General features: G+C 35.1%; 1 protein-coding gene across 1 annotated transcript in view; it reads right to left on the bottom strand.

The window, feature by feature from the left end:
- The window catches only part of KCNH5 (potassium voltage-gated channel subfamily H member 5), a 315710-nt gene that overhangs the window by 81976 nt on the left and 214196 nt on the right, over positions 1-19538 (bottom strand). The window contains exon 9 of the mRNA XM_044773706.2: positions 9646-9898. Within this exon, the coding sequence (XP_044629641.1) occupies positions 9646-9898 (253 nt within the window). The remainder of the gene's footprint in view (positions 1-9645; positions 9899-19538) is intronic.

Below are 19538 nucleotides of genomic sequence, written 5' to 3' on the forward strand. Positions count from 1 at the left end.
TACTATGGAACAGACTTAATCCATGTATTCAATTTTACTTATTAGTCAGCCCTTCATTATATTCGATGACTGCAGTAGGCTTGTATGCTTTATTATGAATACATATGCAGAGAAATATTCATTTATAAATGAACAACACTGAGTTTTTTAATTATATGATTTTAAATGGACTTTGAATATTTACCAACAGCAAGTGTCATATAGTAATATTTTAAAGGAAAAGAACAAGACAATGAGTATAAAAATTAAGAAATTATATGCGTGTATTAGAATAGACTCTTTTAAAACATTTAGAATTGATGCCTGCCAATCTTCTGTGATTGACGTCCCAAGTCATTCTGTTGAAAAACGATAATGGATACAAACTTGAAGACACTTTTAGAGAAGCAAATAATTATTATCTACTAAAAAATCACTGATTCACCTTATTGATTTTTATTTATACACACAATGAATGAGCCAAATAGCTCTTATTAAGTAGATGTAAAAAAAATAGAGAATATCCTGATGTCAGTAAGGGATGATGGTATCTACACTTAAGGAGGTAGAAGATATGCAATAAGTAGGTTGATAATCCCTAGTTTGGCACTGTTAGCATTAAGAAAAAATTCACTATACATAGAAACCCAAACACAGGCTCAAATCAAGAAAGTTAGCAGCATATCATAAAAAAGAAATCCAAGAAAAAGACTAAATTGAAAAACAGTTACAACTTGAAACTCTTCTGTTTTCTTTTTCTAAGAAAGCTTTTAGAGTTGAAATCTATAGTACAGTTACAACTTGAAACTCTTCTGTTTTCTTTTTCTAAGAAAGCTTTTAGAGTTGAAATCTATAGTAATGTTCACATTATAACTAAGTCTTATACCTTTCACTTCTGTCAAATGAGAGAAATTATGGCTGACATTCACCCCATTCAATTAAGGCATTCAGCATTCAACTCCTAGCCCTAACACTAACCTTCAGCTGGAAATGTGCTCTGTGCTGTGGGGGGATAGAGACATACAAGAAATAGAAATCCTGCTCTCAAGAGTCTTTAATTTTGTAAGTAAGAGAGACATGCAAAAATATATATAAAATAATAAAAAAATAAAATAAGTGCTATAGAATAAAGATAAGCAAAGCACACAGGAAAAAAATTGTTTTGAATTTAAGGAGATTTAGGAAAGACCTCATAAACAAAGCAGTGTTTGAGTTTAATTGTAGCTGAGCCTTTAAGAGAAGAGCAGTAATTTGTATCACACAGTAGTATGAGCATGATCTGCCCAGGGAATGACGAGCAGCATTGGCCTGATACACTGGAAACCTAAGGGACCTAGGGAGAGGGCCAAATCTAGAGAGAAAAAACAAGATCCAAGAGGAAGAACCTTGACTGCCATGCAGCAGAGTCTACTTAATCCTATTGTAAAGAGGGAACCACTAAAAGTGTTTGGAGTGAAGGGAATCATGACCTGTCTAGTGCTTTACTAGCAGAACTAATGACAGCATGAAAAGGGACAAAGCGAGTACTGTTGGAAGTACTGTTTGCATCACTGTGAAACTGTAATATGAGATTTCACAGATTACAAATATACGATTCCACCTTGCCTCACATCAGCTCATCAGGCAGTGACAAAAAGAGTAAAGGGAAGAGAAGTATACAACAGATACAATGGTAGAAAACAAAAGCTCTATGATTTGCCTACTGATTTGAGAGGGGTAGAGGGGGTGACATATTTAAGATACTCTAGGAAAGAATGTGAACCAAGAATTTCATACCCAGCAAAACTGATTTTCAAGTATAAAGGGCACAAGCTATATCACCAACACAAAAGAACTCAGGGAATATTGTTTCCATGGATCTTTCCTAGGGAACTTATTAGTGAACATACTTCAGACAACCAAAATACCTAGAAAGACTTGACACAAAGACTAGTGTAGCATTAACTATATAGTTACTTGTAGAACTAAGACTAAACCAAGGTTAGAAGGGAGGGAGTATAGTGCATACTGGCTGTATGCTCTCATGAGGTAGAGAAAGTACAACTACTAAAACTAATGGTGGGTGGAGGAGAATGGGACAAGCATATGCAAAAATCTCTTTATGTATTTTCAGTAATCATGTGGTGATGATATTAGTATTGTTATTCTGAGGTTGTTATATTCGTAATGTGGCATAAAGCAATTGAGCAATTATGAAATACTTTATGACCCCAGCTTTCTCAATATAGAAGAAAATAGATGAAGATGTAATATAGAGGTGGATAAATGAAGCCCTATTTTACTGAATTTTGATTAAATATATCTGCGTGAATTTGAGAAATTTTATTTGTGTATATATATACGTGTGTGTGTGTATATACACACACACAGACACAAACATATATACATACATGTATTTTTTTCTCATAATTTTGTCTATCAAAAGGGCCAAGAAACAGTCACCAATTCAGCAGCAATGAGCATCTCTAGGATCAAGATTGTGATCTTGAAATACTATTTTTCCCAAAAACAAATTCGAGCTTCTTGGAGAAATGGCTAATGGCTGATTCCAGGTATGGGGCAGAACATGTACAAGATGAGGATCTGGTCATACTACATAGCAAGGAAATTATCAAAGACTACTATATCAAAAGGACCCAGGAGCCAACTTGGAGAGGCTCTTACTGGCCAAAGATGGGACAATTTGCACTTCTATAATGATAAAAACTGCACTGCAATGCACTGAGATTCACCATTTGTTTAAATCCATTAGTACATAAGGAGTTTTTTAGAAACTATCTAGGCACCATCAGAGGATAACTATCTTAAAAATCAGTAAATAACGGAAAAGCATCAAGCATTTACGGGGCCATTCCTATGTGAACTGCATACTGGGTAACCAGATAGTACTTAAGAGCAGTCTCTCTCTGTAAAAGTATTCTACCTAGCAAACAAAATATAAAATTAGAGTATCTTCATTTTGCAACTCCCAATGAATTAACGGATCTAGGCATTGAGTGTCAATGGTTGTTAACACAGAGATTCAACTAGATATCATGTGCCTTCTGATGCAAGAATATAGACCCACCTATAGTGCTGACAAAGGAATTGAACCTGAGGCTGATCAAGCCTCTGGATCCAGCTGCTAATCTACAAGAAATACAGAGGATGGAGGAACATGCCGAAGTGCAGTGAGCATGCCAATCAGCAGGATCCAGACCGAGGAAACTCTGCAGGACAAATGGTCCAGGTTCTTCAGCAAATAATTATAAAGAAAAGCAAGCAATGGAGGGGGAACATGTAGATTTCAATTTAAAAATACACAAATTAAACAGTGTTTAGGATGGAGCACGTGGCATGACTTCCAGGGGATGGTGGGAAGGACTGTAAAAGTTCTATTTCTTGACCCGTGAAATTGTTACAAGGTCTTTACCTTATAAAATGTCATTAGGTTCTATGGTTATATTGAGATATTTTCTGAATCTGTTTTTTAGTTCACAAATAAAAATCTCAGGTACTTTTAAATAACTAATGGTATTTAAATTAAACTTTCAAAGGGGACTGAAGTGCCTTTTTCAAAAACATACTTTAAAAATTTTGATAGGAAATATTAAAACAAAAATGTACTTATGGACTTTAAATTTTACTTAAATATGGGAGGTTCATTTACTAATTACAAATATGATTTTTCTTTCTATAACTCTTAAATGTTTACTTTCTAACAAAGTTAATTTTGATTTATAAAATTATCCATTCTAGTTGACAGCAAAAGTAATGCCACTTTTAGGAATTTAAGCTAAATTCCTTCTCATAGACATAATTTAAAGCTTTCCTACCATGATCAATGACCAGGGTATAAATTAGGTTCTTTCTCAATACTGGGAGTTACTGACGGAGAATAAGGAGTGATTTATTATAAAGTTTTGAGTGGCCTGAGATAGTTAACATTTAGCCCTTCTTATTCTCCCTGTTCAAATGCCCAATTAAGAGTAGGAAAATGTTTCCCCAGTCCACAATAGATCTATGCTAAAGCTAGAGTCTCAGGGAAATGCATTTTACTATCAGCACCTAGACAAAAGAGAAACAGAGAGTAGTCAGTATCTCAAGATAAAACATAGAGGAAATGGCAAGAGAACTTAACGTATTTTTCACCCAGAACTCAAACAATTATGAAAACAGCCTAATGGCAGAATAAAGCACTAGCTAATTTGGCTCACCGAAGCTTTACTAAGAACCTATTTAAGGAGCCCTATCAGAGATGACAGAGAGACAAAAATGAGCAAGACCTCCCAAGTGCTCACAATGCAATAGGAGGATAAACAGGTAAAAGATAAAAGTAGGATGGACTAAGAACCTGTGTAAGTGTACAGCGAAAGCCCAGAACAGAGGTACCTCATCCATACTAGGGCAATAAGGGAAAAAATAAAAGAAGAGGAGGAAATAAGGGACAGACAACTAAAAATAAGAGAAAATGTCTTCTAAGCAAGCAAGCAGTATATGCACAAGCTTGCCAGTAAGACAGAACTTAGTGGTACTCAGGAAACTTCCTGCAATTCACTCTGGTGAGATCCAAGGAGGGACAGGCAACAGCAAAAGTCAGGCTGGAAAGGAGGGCTGAGACCAAGACTTAAATGGCTCATAGACCATGCTAGAAGTTACATTTTATCCCCAAGGTGCTGAAAAGCCAATCCTAACACAGAGACTGACATGATAAATTATATTTTAGAAAGACCACTGTGGTGGCAACATAATATAGAATTGCAGGTTGAAGCAGATGACAGATTGAAAGCAGGTGGGCCTTTCAGCTTTGAGTCACAGCCCAGGACCAAAATTTTAAGAGCAGTGGTCATGTATAGGGATATTAAGGATAGGATAAAAGAAGTACCAAGGAGATAAACAAGATTTAGTTCTGAAGGATGGTTGGGAGAGGGTTTAAGATTGAGTCTAAACTATCAGATTGTAAAGACATATTTTATCAAAAAATCTACAGGCTGAGGGGCTCTAAAGTGGATAATTTGACCCAAAGATAAATGATGTTATAATCACTACTTGGAAAGTTTGAAGCAAGAGGAGCATGGAATTTTTTTCAAAGCAAATAACTGGTTTGCCCTTTATAAAAATGTCTGAATTAACTAAGTTCATCATCATAATAAGCAGAGCAAACCTACCTAGCTCAGCATCTCAAAACACAGAAATGTAGATTCAAAAGAAAATAAATTTCTGGGGCTTGGGAAAAGCCCTTTTAAGGATTTAAGTGTGAATCATTTAACTTCTGAGAGCAAGTATACAGGAAGACATCATAGCCACAGCATAAAAGTCACATTTTCACAGATTCTCAAAATAGCAAAATATTATTCATTCACATCTCAGATTTTTTTCATTTTGGAATTAAAATAAGAAGCAGATTTTGAATTTTGAGAACCATATTTATGTTTTCTTTGACAATGCACAAAAGTTTATAAGAGATGGGCTGAGTCTAAATAACTCATCCTAATTAAAGTGGAACTTTAACCCAAGCACTAGAAATTATCCTTTTTATATTATTAAATTCATTTAATTCTGTCTTTCCCTTCCTCACTCATGCCACCTTCCCCTAACCCCATAACAATATCTAACCCCTCCATCCAAAATCTATATAAACAAGCATAGTTCTCTTGGGAATTCAAAATTACAATTAAAAAACTCAAATACAGATTGCCTTAGCTCCAATCCTATGATTCTAATACTCGGTGAACACAGAGAAGACAAAATGTGAATGCAGTAACACAAGTATTTTAGGAGCTGGGTCTATTGTTAGCGTAGAAATGGAATTTTTATAATCTCTAAAAGGTACAATATACTTTGTCAAGACACTTAGAAGTAATCTGGCTATTTTAGCCATACCAATAAATCTGTTCACATTAAGTAATTATAAGGTAGGAAGTAAAAAGCAAGAAGGTATTAAAGAACATAAAATATTATGTATGCATCATGAACTTAATTTGGAATTCTTTGTGTTTCATAAAAAGTGGGAAGGTCAAAAGAAAAGGTGGAGGTGTAAGAACTGAAAGAAGTTCAAACTGGAGAAAGACATGAACTGCAATTATCTTCATATGCCCTATTTAGAAAAACATCTTGAAGCCACTTTCAGTGTTAAAAAAAGGTATTTGTTGACTACATTTTTTATCTCTCCATTAGTTATGCTTCAGAACTTATTCATTAAACACCTTAGCACTTTTGACACAGTAAAGAATTATGTACCTACCAAGAGACTGATTAGAGGCAAGGATCCAAAAGAATGAAACTGCACCTGTTTTTTGGATTCAGAGATTTTAATTAATTTTAAAATGACCTCCCTTCTCTACTTTTCAACTGGCAAAAGAATCAGTGTAAAAGAGAGCAAGGCCTGCTTATTTCTCCTATCAGACCAAATTAGGCAAATTCTCATTTTTCCAAGGTGTACTCAGATGTGAGCGATGCTGTTTCTGGCTGACCCTCATAAGGGAAAAGATCTTTAGACATGATGAAAAATGACACATCTCAATGCTAAAAGCCACAACGTACAATAAAGATAGAATAGTTATGAATTTCTGCACATCAAATAGCACAGCAACAACCATTATAAAGCAAAAACTACAGGGGATGCAAGAAGACGTAAATAAAACACATTAATACTACTACACTTTAACAGCCGTTCTCACTTCAAGGATAAATCAAAAAGACAAAAAAAATAAGTAAAGATATAGACGAGTCAATCAACTAAACAAGGTAGAAAACCTAAAGATATATATCAAACTTCACACCCTGATAATTTTTGCAACTTTTCACTAAGTTTATAATTACTTCAAAATTAAGCTACCAAAAAACCATAAAAGGAAGAAGAAAAAAAAGGAGTAGCGGGAAAGGAATGGCTGGTCGCCAAAATGTCACAAGTGATGCTGACAGGTTACTATTTTCCTCCTTCTTTCTTAGAGCATTGTTAAGGCATCTTGAGTGGTTAAAAAAAAAAACACCTTTTTTTAATCGTAAAAGAAAGTATTTTTAATCTGGAAAAGTCGGAAAACACGCATCCCCCAAGGAAGCCACACAGGGAAGTCACAAAACAGAGCCTGTGTGAAAGTCTATAAGTCAAGATGCTGGCTCGGTCAGGGGAGGCCCCTCTAGCAGGCTCCAGTCTCCTCAGGTGGAGCATAGGGGGCAGCGGGCAACCGGCTGCAGCTGCCTCGAGGGTGGACCCTGCGAAGCGCGTGAACCCAGGGCAGGTGCTCGGAGCACCTGGTGCACTGGTCCCCAGTGCAGGCGTCACGCTCCCTCTCCTGCAGAAGGTGACCGTGAGGCCACACTCCTGGGCCACCATCTCCTCGGGCTTCTCCTCCAATCAACGCGGACTGGCGGAAGGCTCAACACCAGGACGGAGTTCCCCTGTCTCCCCGTCTAACTCGTCATCGCCGATCCTAATCACAGACTCCTGAGGACAGCGTCTTTGTTGGGCCCCATGGCCTTAGCTGACCCTGCCACCCGCCTGCAGGCTCCGCCAGCGATGCCTCCCCACCCACCCACGTCTGCCTTGGGAGATCACTTCCGGGTCAAACGTTTTTCTTTTTTTATTTAAAACAAAAACCTTCTGACTGCCATTTTTTGGCTGAACTACTCTTTGTTAGAGGCCCATGGAAAAAAAGGAAAGAAAGGTTGCCGGAAGAGGTGTACATATAGTTTGACTTATCAAGCTAAGAGATGAAAAGTCTCTGAATCCCAAGATTTTTGAGGAGGATAAACAAAAAGCACACACTCAAGGAAATAAAATGTGACAGATATGTGATGAGATTGGTCCAATACCCAGGGGCCCTGTGTTCATTTTTACTGTGTCACTGGGCAAAACCAGCAACCATTTTATTTTAAAATGAAAAGAAAATGCATTTCATCTGTCTCACTGAGCAAATGATTCCAGCTTAGCAGACCCAGCCCAGAGCACGACCAGGGCTTTTTCCGTCCTTCTTTTCAGAAAAGAAGTTACCAAGGTGAAGCTGTAATGAAGAAAATGGGGCAAAGCAAATGACAATCAGTACACAGCTGAAGTAATTTATCACACGGGTACTCACTTTTTTGTAATGTATTTGATGTCTGTTCTCCCACCCACCATTGACACAAACATGCAGGAAAAGAAAATACACTTGTTTTGAGCTCATATTTTATCTTCTTTAAGCAAACAAGAATGATTATACTGTGTATATGCTTCATTTTACCACAAAGGATTGCTCTGGCAAAATGTACACTTTTTGTGAAGGATCATAAATACTCCTTTATATTCCAAGAAACAAAGCAGAATAAGCACTAAGCAGCAATAAACACACCCGTAGTGCTGACTATAAAAGACTGTACTAATTTTTCTTGCAAAAAATAAAAAAAAATTCCTAAAAGAAATTTAACTATAACTGTAATATCATGTCTAAACAGACAATAGTGTTCAGTCATTTTCAACCTGGAACCATTTTCTCTAACTCCTATAAATTTTACTGAACCTGTTTTCCTATGAAGGGTCGTTGCTTCTGAATTCTCAATTATGTCTTTCTCAGGTAATTGTGCTTTTTGAAATCCATTCTTCGTTTTTGTGCTGCACTTCGCTTTTGCACTTTCTAAAGTACATCAGTCAATCTTTTGCTTGTGAGATTAAGTGGCATTGAAGCTATGGTAGGTTGACCTCGGTAACTAAAAAATCCAATAGTTTAAAAATTGAGCTCATTTTTCATGAGACACAAGCCATGAAAAATGTGACCAAAATGGAGTTGACATCCTACAATTCTAACTTATTTTACTTGAGGAAAAAAACAAGGGATGATTTTCCGCTGACCTCATTATTGCTTCCTTTTCTATCTACATGGGCTTCATGAGCCTGCTGCAGATATTTGAATAGAAAATGATCTAAAATAACATTTGGCGTTTTTTAACCAATATATATATTACACAGTCCCCAAACATGTAACTTTTTAAAAAATTTGTCTCTTATATGCACTCTCACTGTTTTTTGTTAGTATAACTATCTACTGGGTCTCTGAACTTTAGAATGAATTTATTATTAGCCAAATAATTTTTCTGGTTTGCGAATGGATAGAACCAGGTTTATAAACCTAAATTTACTTGCATTGTGATTACTCCAGTATAATGAGTCAAATTCATTTATCTCTTCATCACTTTCAGCTCATTACTTAGGTCCACTGTGATGAGACAGAAAGATTTAGAGTAAGATGATCTGTACTCAAGCCCTAACTCATGTACTTAACTAGTTAAGTCACTAAACTTCTCTAGACCTCACTTTGTTCATCTCTAATAGAAAATGTTGAACTAGACAGGTTGCCCCTCTGAGACTAACATTCTAGGTTACTAACCTGACAATAATTCCACAAGCCATTTTCACACTTACCTACATGAGGGTACAGCCACCTTAGGCTATGATCAGCTCTAGTCTAAAAAGTACTGTCCTACTATTGCCAAAGAAAGTTTAATCAAACCCTTATGCAGCCCGGTAAGCTGTGACCAATACTAATGTGCTTTGCTGAAATGGCATTACTAGTTTTCACTAAGATTCATCATCTCATTAGTGACCCAATTTCCAAAGTCACCAAGCAAAGGAAATTTCTCTTACGAAACCTGAGAAGCAAAATGTCTAAAACTGTTACGATTTTGCTGCTGTAATAGGAAAGTTCACAGTACCTAAAATAGCCACCACCTCATCATCCTGGATGACTTCCAAGGATCCTGATACCACAAAGCAGAGGGCATCCACACTTTCTCCAGCATGGTAAATGAGGTCCCCGGGAGCACAGTGAATAGTTTGGAACTCTACCGCCAAGGCGCGCAGACACCCATCGCTGGCCAATCGAAAAGCAGGATGTTCATTAAAAACCTTCCGGTTTAGATGAACACAGATATCAGCTCTCATGTCCTTGGGACAGATGGAGAGGACCTGAAGAAAGTGAGAGATAAATAAGTGAGAAGAAGAGAGAAAGGGGCTATTTCAGAAAAAGGCATCTAATAAATATTTAGTGACTGTGACAAAGTCTGCAACACACTGCACTAGATACTGGGAAGGCAAAGTTAAAAGACACAGCTCTGCTCTCAAGGGCCTAATAAATCTCGTGAGATAGGCTGATGAGCATACAGATTATTATAATACAGAACCAGGTAGTAAAGCTTTGAGAGGGATATGAGTCTCCCTGTAGAAAGAACACGTTCTTACAGTGGTCAGGAAAAGTCTCAGCAAAAACTTAATCTAATTTCATCAAAACGCCAACTGAAACAGGTCATTAACATTCATTTTAGTCTAGTCTCTGTTTTAGAACATTTTCATAATGAAATCAAAATTCAGCATAATGTACTTTACTCCACGTTGGAGGTGGATTCATATTAACCAGTTATAAAAAAACAGAATCAACAAAAGCACCATCTCAACTTGACACACTGGCATTCGCTGATAGAACTCCACTCTATGCGTTTTTCTCATTCTGGAATATTTTCATTTTGCAAATGAATTTATGTCCAGGGAACGAAAAGGGAATTCACCAGCCTTCTGTAGGGCGTGGGCAACTGGAAATGTCAATGCCGGCAAAGTGGGGACATCATTTTGCATGGCAGCCCTTGCCCATTCTGGTCTTTGACTCCTATAGACTGCTGAGGGCAAGAACAGAATTCAAGCTCAAGGCGCCCTTTAGGAGAGGGAACAAATAGCAGAAATATGCTTAGAGAGCTAAGGTTAGAGAGCTTTCATTGCCTGTAGCTTTCAGACAGGACAATTAAAGGCCCAGATTAAAATGGGCATTATCACCACATTTAATCAGAGCATCATCAAGCAAGATGTGATGACAGAAGTCAGTGCCATCCACTTTAAAGATGCATGTGCAAACTCACTTAGAATCCTCTCTCACCCCCTTGGTACACTATTCCTTATGATCAGAAATGTTTTTCTTTGATAGACTTTCAATCCCTCAAGCTGACGTTGAAGTTGATTTTTCCCCATTAAGTTATACTGAATAATGTTTTAATATAAAACAGTTTTCTTTCCTGTACTAATTGCATTTTAATCTTTAAAAAATTACCTAAGGCTTGAAACATCCTCTGAGTATTCCTTTTACTTGGGGCTCACTATCAATGGAAAGTTCTTTGCTTCTTTGTGTAGAAGATGAGTCCCTTATAAATGCAAAGACCATTAATTAAATTATGATTTCAGTATCCCTTCCCTTAACCTTTCCTAATACTTTCTATGTTATTTCACATCACTTAGGCATCTCTGTGGGTTTTTTTCATACTTCTTTGAACTCCTATAGGCAGCTCACCTATGTTTCTGAAAAATTTCATCTTTAAGGCAACGAATGCCTGACAGAGCTTTAGATGCAACTGGCCCTTTCTTTCAATATCAGTTGTTTTCCATAATAATGTAATGTTTTCTTTAACATATGAACCTTTAGTGACTTCTGACAACTTTAGTCATTCAGTAGGCATTTATTAGGACATACCACTACATTGAACCCCTGGAACTAGAAGGATAAATAAGACATTGTCTTTGCCTTAGAGGAGCTAACCATGAAGCACGGGGAGGTAGGCGGGTAAAGAGATTATAATTATAATAATATAATTATTATATACAATGAGAATACAATTATAATACAATGAGAAAAGTGCTATGACAGGGCATGGCCAGGTTGACATGGGAGCACGTGCTGCCTAGAGATCGTTACTTATGACTTAGAGGTAGCATAAAAGATCAGGCTCAAGAGGAGACAGGTCCGCATGCAAATATATTACTTACTACCCTTGTTGCCTAAGGTATACAACAAAATCTATCACTTACTACCTCTGTAATCTAAGTTATCTAATCTCTCTAATGTCATCTGTGAAATGGGATGATAGTGCTTATTTCATAGGCTCAATACAGGAATTAAGTGAAAGGGCTTGAGTTTATCCCAGTTTAGCCTTGCACACAGCAAGGGCTAAAGAAATGTTAGTTTTTATTATCCTTATTGACCATGAATATTCCTAAAAAGTTTATTGTTGCTTTAGCTCTCCTCAAAAACAATTTGCATTTTTTCATTTTCCACCCCTGTCTGAATTCTGTGTCTTGGTTGTTTGATGAGATTCCTAGCAAAATTAAGAAAATATTTCAGCATGAACCTGAAGATATTTCAAGCACTAGCTAACTTTAATATTTCTCTCAGGTTTAAAATGAAATTAGTACTAGAAAAGCAAAGCAGTAAGAATAATTTTAAAATACATACACACATGCATAAACATTACACTGAATAACTTAATGGGAAAATGGATCATTCCATTTCTATTCCATTTACTTTAAAGGATTTTCCTTGTTTTAGATTCATTTTGTAACAGTCATTTTATGTCCTTTTTATTATTTATTTCAGGATTCATGCTGCAAATGAAATCTTCCAATGTTAGCAATATTCTCAATTTAGTGGCATACCAAAAGAGGATTTTTATTACATTTTAAGTGCATCTCTCCTTTTTTGTTTCACTTTACTTATGACACTGGTTCATTTATTATTTTGATTGATGGTATATACTAAAGTCTAGATGTCATAAAATGACAAGTTAAAACTAAGTATTAAAATAGTGCAAAGTCACATCCAGTGGCAAGCTCTTTCCCCACCCCTAGATAGAGCACATAACTTACATGGTGTTTCTGTCATCAAAATATGACTATAGTGTTATTTTTTCTGTAAATGAAGGTACTAATAAGTGTTTTAAGCCAGGAAAAATTTAGTTTTAAGTGATAAAATAAAATTCTCATTCAAGATGATTCTATCACCTTGTCTGTTAGTCCCAATTTCAATGTACTCTGCCTTGAATGTCATATCCAATCTCTTGCTGATGGGTTCCCTTATGGGTATCTCATAGTTAGAAATAAATGAAATTACATTTCAGCAGAAAATATTCATATTAAAAGTGACTTTTATTTGTCTCCAGAGTTGATTATTTATTCCCTCTTCATGTCAGGATAGTTATAAATTAGATTCTTAATAAGATAATAATTAAGTTTTCTCTTTGAAAGGGCTATGGCTGCATAGAAGGAATCATTTTTAGAATTCTTCAAACCAACCCTGAAAAAATGGAAAAGAATGCCATGGTCTGAAAAAGAAAACTTTTTGAAATTATTTATGACACCAGTTCCATTAAACCCAAGATCAAGAGCTATCTTAACAGATATCCCTCAGGCTCCAAAGATCTAACCTCAACACTGAGAGTAGAGAATTCTTAGTAAAACACAAATATGATCATGTTACCTTGCATTCTTAAAATATCTGATGGTTTGATTCCCCACCAGGTAAAGCTGAAGTCCTAACCAAGCACACAAGGCTCTTTATGATGGGAATTCCTCCAGCCGCATCCCTTCCTATCTGCCTCCAACCCTGCCTTCCAGTCACACGATGTTGCTCACCTCTCTAAACTTGCCATACTCTCTCGTTGCTCTTTGCCTTTGCACACACTCTACCTTTTGACTGGCATTTCCCATCATCCTCTTCTCTGCCTAGGCACCTGATTCATCCATCAAAGCAGGGACCATTCCTCTCTCTATCATAAATACAATTTATACACATCTCTATCATAGAATTTGGTAATATATAGAGGGGGAAAATAAGATTAAGAGGTGTTGTGATCTGTATTTTTTTTTAAATAATAGCACACAAAAGTAACATTAAATTATCACAGAATTGAAAAGACTAGCCTAGAGATTTCAAATTTTTATTTTCATCAGTAAAATAATTCTTTAGTTTTTTAATGAAATCTTATCTTATGCCCAATATATAAAGCAGATACAAGCAGAATTATGCTGAGTGGAGCTCTGATGGGAAAGCATACCCCAGGCAGGGCTCCACAGGGGCACACTCAGTCATTCATTTAACTTATAGCTATTGAGGGCTGGTCGTGTGCTAGTTACATGCTGCTACTATGTAGGCCTCCAGATCCAAGAGCAAAACTTTCACAGTGCTTGCCTGCTGGAACTTCTAGTCAGGAATAGCTTCAAAAATCACCATTCCTAGTCCAATGCCCCTGTTACAAATAAGGCAAATGTTTAGCATAAAGGTTATGTGATTTGCTTGAAGCCTCTCAATAAATTACTAGCAAAATCCAAAACTCTTTGATTTCAGCTCTTTAAGCCATGCCCCTCAATGAAGCTCAACCAAGAATAAAATACACCATCCGGCAATTTCTGATGTTTTCTAGTTCTTTGTGTACTACAAAAATATAAATGCTAATATCTGAAAATCACTTAAGGTCCAATCAATGAAAATATAGTTAATTTATTAGGAAATCACTAATGTTCCCCCACCACCAAAGAACAGCCTAAATTTCTTTGCAAGTTTGTTTCCATTTCTAAACACCTAGTTTCAGTTCCAATAAATGTATTGCATATTTTAGAGCTTTGGTTAAAGACATAAGGATTCATTGACAAATTATTTATTCCACTACTATTTGCCAAAAGGAAGTTGTCTTATTTGGAATATAAGGTTTAGTGTATAGATGGAAAGGACCTGAGCTAGATATTAACATACAGTGACCATTTGATAAATGTCACTCTCTTTAAGTCCCTTCTCCCATCATTTTCATCCATTATTGTATTAATAATGTCACAAAAGCTTAGAAGAACAGTGAGCCTAAATATTTTAATTAGAAACCAAAGAGTTAAATCAAGATCCTCTAAGAAAATGGTTGACTAGAGCAAGTGAAAGAAGAAGGTTTTAGTCTCTCTCTTATTTGTCCTTTAAATATACTTAAAAATATATTTTGATAATCACTACATAAAATATAGGAAACAAAAAACATTAAGAAGAAAATAAAATTTCTCCATTATTTACACATATTTATAAATGTATATACCATTTTCTTAAAACTTGAATCTCAAAGTTTTATTTCCTGCTATAATTGCTGAATGTCATATTATAATCATTTCTCATGTCATGAAATACTGATTTAAAAACATACTTTGAATCATTGCGTAATATTACATCATATAATTGTAACACGAATAATTTAACTACTGCATTAGAATTGGATATTGAGATTTTTAGTTTTCCCTTTCTTAAATTCAGTTATAACAAATACCCTGTACCTATACCAGATTGTCTAAGGACAGAGTTTTTAGAAGTAAAATTAGTGGGTAAAATACAGAAACACTTTTAAGTCTCTTGCCGAATTGCTTTCCAAAAAGGTGTACCAAATTACACTCTAACCAGTAGTGTATGAGAGTATCTTACATGTTTTCAAGAATCTTCCCTGAAATATTCCATTTGCATTCGAAAGAGAAAAGGCCATTTCACTTGAAACAACAGTAGCATTGTACAGTGCAATGACACAGAAGGCTGCAGAGCTTTCGTCTTAGTGGAGGTAGGCTCCCACCACTACTCTCTAGCTCAGTGACCACAGACTGATCACTTTTAATCAAACTATAAGAAATTTCTAGTGGAAAATGGGAGTGATGGGGATAATTCTACTTTAAGTGCCTGAAGGTAGTGAACTAAACAAGGCTCCCTCTTGAGGTCACTTACAGCTCTAAAATAAATTTATTTTATTGATTATCTATACAATCCTCTATAATAGTAATATAGCACCAGCTATTTTTAATAATAATTGATAAGTGAAGGTGATCCCCCTGTTTTCTTAGGACAAAGGAATAAATGCATTAATGACATTTTGATAGCCATTGAAGCTACCACTGACATTCTTCAAAATCCCTACCTCCTTTGATGCAATTAAGTTATGCACTGCTAATTAATCTCTTTTTACCAATCCAACTGAATTGGTATTAAGTTAGTGAAAATCACTGGAAAGAGTCAGGCAAGTGACATTTACCAGTAAAACATTTTTACAATCCTTCCTGGGAATGAGGAGCTCAAAGACTGCCAACACAGGAAATAGAGTTCTCTATAGGAATTCAGTTCTTATTCATGTTGTGGGAAGAAAAGCTCACCTTCTTCTTTTTTTTTTTTTAAATATAGCCAGGCAGCCATGCGGACCAAGGGAGAGCAGCTGTCTGGATGTTAGTCTGCCAATTTCTGGATGTATCAAAACCTCCAAGGAATTAACTCAGGAACAATGTAATGAAATAAAACCAAAGCAAATTATCTGCCATTATTTAAAAGTAAAAGGTCATACTTCACACCAGAAGACTGCTATAACCAGTGAGAGATGATAGGTTAAAATTCATGCATTTCATTTTAGAGATAAATTTCCTGCAAACAAATTTCATATAAAAAAGTGAGATTTAAGTTTTTTCTTTAAAAAATTTAGAGAGTCAACTCTACCAAGTTTTTCATAGTCTTGATTTTGCAGTAAAGTGAGTGGTGAAAAGAAACAAATAGCAATTTTCACCATTTTTTAATTTGTTAAAGCTGCTGATATTTTGTGTCACCAACTTTCTAAAGTTCTGATTTAGAGTTTCTGCTGTTTTCTATTCTTAATCTCATGCCTGAACTTTTTTTTATGTGCATATATTTGACTCTTTAAGAATACTTTTCCATGTTAAAATATTTTCTAAAATTAGAAATATATTTTTAAATATATTCAATTAATTACCCAGAAGAGTGGAAACAATGTTGGAAACAATCTGGTCATGATCAAAAGATAAAAAATTACTAAAAATAAAGTCTCCTATGACAGATGATGTTCCCAGCCCTGTTGAAAGGATGAGTTCGTCTCATATACTGTGGGTGGAAGTGAATTGGTACTGCCATTACCTGGCTATATTGACAAAAGTTGACCATATAGATATACATACCCTAAGACCCAGCAATTTCACTTCCAGGTATATGCCCAACAGAAATGTCTATGCATATGCACCAAACCACATGAACAAGAGTGTTTGTCCCAGCACTATTCATAATAGCTCCAAACTGAAAATTACCCAAAGATCCATAAACATTAGAATAGGTAAATACATTGTGGCATACTCACACCATGGACAGCTATTCAGCAACAAGAATAAAAGAAGAAACAACTATACATAACATAGATGAATCTAAACAACACAATGTTAGTTGAAAAAGAGCCTGACACAAAAGAGTGTACTCTGCATAATTCCATTTATATAAAGTTAAACAGCCTGAAAAATCAATACATGATTCTGGAAGTCAAGATATGAGTTACTGTGGAGGGGCAAAGCTGGTTAATGCCTGGAGAGAACACAGGAGGGCTTCTAGGGTACTGGTAATGCGGTTGTTGGGTTCTGGCTACACACAAGTGTTGTGAAAATTTATCAAGCTGTTCATTTATAACATAACTTTCCCACTTTTCAGTATTACATTTATTTCATTTTTAAAAGTTCACTTTAAAAACCACACACACACAAATGGTAACTATGTACAGAGATGGATATAATTACCTTGACTGCAGTAATCATTTTACTATATATATGTAATCAAATCATCTTGTTGTACAGCTTAAATATATACAATTTTTATTAAAACAAAAAAAAGTTACTTTTATACAGATAGATATTATCTAAAGAAAATGAATGAAACAGAAATTGGAGCTGCCAAATCAATAATGATGATTATTTCTAGAATGATTGTGATTATGAAAGCTTATGTCTCAACCTACTATTCTTCCAATAGAGAAAGCAAACTAAAATTCTAAAGATATGCATCAGCTGTCTTTCAAATTATTTATGCAATTTAATATATCTACGCACACACAGGTATATATACAGTCACGCACTGCATAACAACGTTTCCGTCAACCATGGACCACATATACCGTGGTGGTCTGCTAAGAATAGAATAGGTTCCATAGTATAGCCAAGGTGTGTGGTAGGCTATACCATCTAGGTTTGTGTGAGTACACTCTGTGATGTTTGCATATCACAGAAATAGCCTAACGGCACATTTCTCAGAACATATCTCTGTTGCTAAAAGACATATATATATATATATATATATATATATATATATATATATATATACACATACCAACTGTAGAAAGTAAAGGTAGTCAAAAGAAGTCACAAAGTAGTAAATGAAGCCAAAGATATGTAGGTTGATTATATTTATTTAGATTGCATCTAATTCCAAAATGATTTATTGTATAAAAGAGTATATATATTCTAATATATTTATATGTGTATATATACATATACATATATATGTATGTGTGTGTATACAGATAGATAAAAAAAATCAGGTATATATAAAATAACAGCTAGAAAGTTAAGTTGTCTTGAAAAGACTGGGAAATTACAAAGTGGGAGAAAAATTAAATGAGATAAAATGAAGTAACATTTGAACAAGTGAGATCACATTGAAACTTTTTTTTTCACAACTCTAACACTCATATATAGATTACAGATATGGTTCAGTTACATATCAGTGTGTATATGTATAAGATGATGATGTACCATAAAATTGCAAACCTTTCAAAGAGCACCAAGCTCTTCCACTCACTCTCCCAATATGCTGATAGTTATCAGACTAGGCACCAACCAATATGTTCTTATTTAGTGAAACCTGTTATTACTTATAGTGGAAATAGGACAGCAATATAAGACTGAGCTTTCTGGTAAATTAAACTCTTTACTATTAGTAAAGTGCCTCAGGAATTTAGCTATCTGAGACCAACGGTTTAGACAAAATGGTATGCAGTCATGTGTCACTTAACAACCAGGATACATTCTGAAAGGTGCATCGTTAGGCAATGTTGTCATTGTGTGAACATCATGGAGTGTACTTACACAAGCCTAGATGGTACAGCCTACTACACACCCAGGTTATATGGTACTAACATTATGGGACCACCACTATGTGTGTGTTTAGTAATTGACTGAAACATTGCTATGCAGCACATGACTGCAGTTATTTGAATATTAAAATGCACAACTATGCTTCCTAGAATTTTCTATGGCAGTAATTCATGCATAAGTAAAATATAAGAAACAACATATAGACCATAATAAATATAATAAAATATAACATATATAATAAATATAATTTAAAAAGTTAAGAAAATGAAAAGATAAGACTTACATTGAAAGAAAATATTTGTAATACATATATCCTATGAAAGAATCATATCCAAGATATATAAAAAATTCCTACAACTCAATAGAAATAAAGGCAGACAACCTAATTTAAAAAAAAGAAAAAAGCACAAGACTTGGACAATTTACAAAAGAGATTATCTAAATGGCCAATATGATTTAAAAAGGTGCTCAAAACCATTAAGTATGAGGAAATGCAAATTAAAACCACAATTAGATACTACTACACACACACCACAGTGGCTAAATGTAAAAGGCTGACAGTATACCAAGTCTTGGAGAATATGGGGAGCAACTGGAACTCTCACGTATTCTAGTGGGAATGTCAAATAATACAACCACTTTTCAAACTTTTTCACAACTTCTAATTAAACTAACCTCCTACCAATACTATGACCCATCTATTCCATTCCTATGCATATACACTAGAGAAGTGTGTGCATATGTTCATAAAAAGACATGTACAAGAATTTTATACCATCTTCATTCATAATAGCCAAAAATTAGAACCGACCTTAATGTCTATCAGCCATAGAATGAACAGATAAGTTTTGCTATATCCATACAA

This window comes from Equus asinus, chromosome 7 (genome assembly GCF_041296235.1).
Source record: "Equus asinus isolate D_3611 breed Donkey chromosome 7, EquAss-T2T_v2, whole genome shotgun sequence".
Classification (NCBI taxonomy): domain Eukaryota; kingdom Metazoa; phylum Chordata; class Mammalia; order Perissodactyla; family Equidae; genus Equus; species Equus asinus.